Source organism: Dipodomys ordii, unplaced genomic scaffold (genome assembly GCF_000151885.1).
Source record: "Dipodomys ordii isolate 6190 unplaced genomic scaffold, Dord_2.0 Scaffold108, whole genome shotgun sequence".
Classification (NCBI taxonomy): domain Eukaryota; kingdom Metazoa; phylum Chordata; class Mammalia; order Rodentia; family Heteromyidae; genus Dipodomys; species Dipodomys ordii.
The window spans coordinates 1,849,418-1,850,607 of record NW_012267324.1 but is presented as its reverse complement, the minus strand read 5'-3'; the positions used below and the strand labels follow the sequence as shown (position 1 = coordinate 1,850,607).

At 74.9% G+C, this 1,190-nt stretch overlaps 1 protein-coding gene across 1 annotated transcript in view; it reads right to left on the bottom strand.

The window, feature by feature from the left end:
* Il12rb1 (interleukin 12 receptor, beta 1) overlaps nt 1–1,184 on the bottom strand; it is a 3,644-nt gene extending 2,460 nt beyond the window's left edge. The window contains exons 1-5 of the mRNA XM_013028330.1: nt 1,099–1,184; nt 887–1,021; nt 556–739; nt 342–423; nt 3–183 (exon numbers count right to left, since the gene is read on the bottom strand). Coding sequence (XP_012883784.1) covers nt 3–183; nt 342–423; nt 556–739; nt 887–926 — 487 coding nt within the window. The 5' untranslated portion in view covers nt 927–1,021; nt 1,099–1,184. The remainder of the gene's footprint in view (nt 1–2; nt 184–341; nt 424–555; nt 740–886; nt 1,022–1,098) is intronic.
* Nucleotides 1,185–1,190: the final 6 nt, after the last annotated feature.

The window sequence follows — 1,190 nt, the reverse complement described above, 5'->3', positions numbered from 1 at the left end:
GCCCTGCCGTCGGTCCGCGAGGAGCAGCGGGAGCCCGGCCACGCCGGCGGAGATCCGGGCCTCTGAGGCGGCCGTTCCCTCCCGAGCTTCGGTCGCGTCCGCCTCATCCCAAGCCGTCACCACCAGCGTCTCCACGGGGCGCGCCTCCTCCGGGAGGCCGCCGGGGTCGGCCCAGGGCCAGGCCTGGAAGGGAGCGTGGGCGTGGCCTCGGGGAGGCCAATCAGAGCGCTCCTCCACCCCGCCCGGGCAGAGCGCGCGGCCAGTCAGCGGCGGCCCCGCCCACAGGGCGGAAAGCCGCGCCGGAGAGGCAGATTCCCGAGCCCTGGAGCTGGGATCTTTACCTGCTTCCCTTGGCTGCCGGGGAACTCCACGGCGGTGCTGGCGTAGGGTGTGGGCAGCGGCGGGCACAGGTGCCACAGCGCCCTGGGCACGAGGCAGGCGGGCGGGACGTGGGTAGGTTACCAGGGGTGTGGGTTCCAGCCCCCGCCGCCCCTCGGGGCCGCGCTGGGGAGACCCCGTTATTCCCGCCTTGGCCGGGACGGTTTGGAGCGTTACCTGCTCAGGCCCAGGTACCCCAGGGCGCCCAGGAGGAGGATGCCCACGAAGCTGCCCAGAGACGCCAGGACGATGGACGCGTGGGAGGTCTCGGGCTCTGGGGGGGAGGGCCGGGCCGGTGTGGGGGCGGTGACCCTCAGCACCTCGGCGTCGGGCCCGGGGGGACCGGCGGTTTGCCTGGCTCCTGGAAGGAGGGTGCTTGTGGGGTGGGTTTTGAAGGGTGACTAGGAGTCCGACAAGGGAGTGAGCTGAGCCAGGGTGGGCGAGGGCTCCGGGGCGGCGCTGGCCGGTCCGGGTGTCCTCTGGGGGCGCGGGGCGCGGCGGGACTCACCGAGGCGGAAGCGCTGGGGCGGGCTCCAGGCGCCCCGCATCCAGGCCGAGTCCGCGCGCACCTGCACGGTGTACAGCGCGCCCGCCCGCAGGCCGTGGAGGGTGACGCGGGTCTCGGGGGGCTTCACTTGCAGCTCTGTGGGGAGCGCAGCCTTGAGCTCCAGGCGCGCCCCCCCCGCACGCCCCACCGGGACTCCCCCGCGCGCCCCGCACCTGTTGCGCTCCCCGCGTCGTCCCCGCAGCGCACCACGTAGCGGAGCAGGGCTCCGGGGCAGTCCGCGAGCGTGGAGTTCGTCCAGGACACG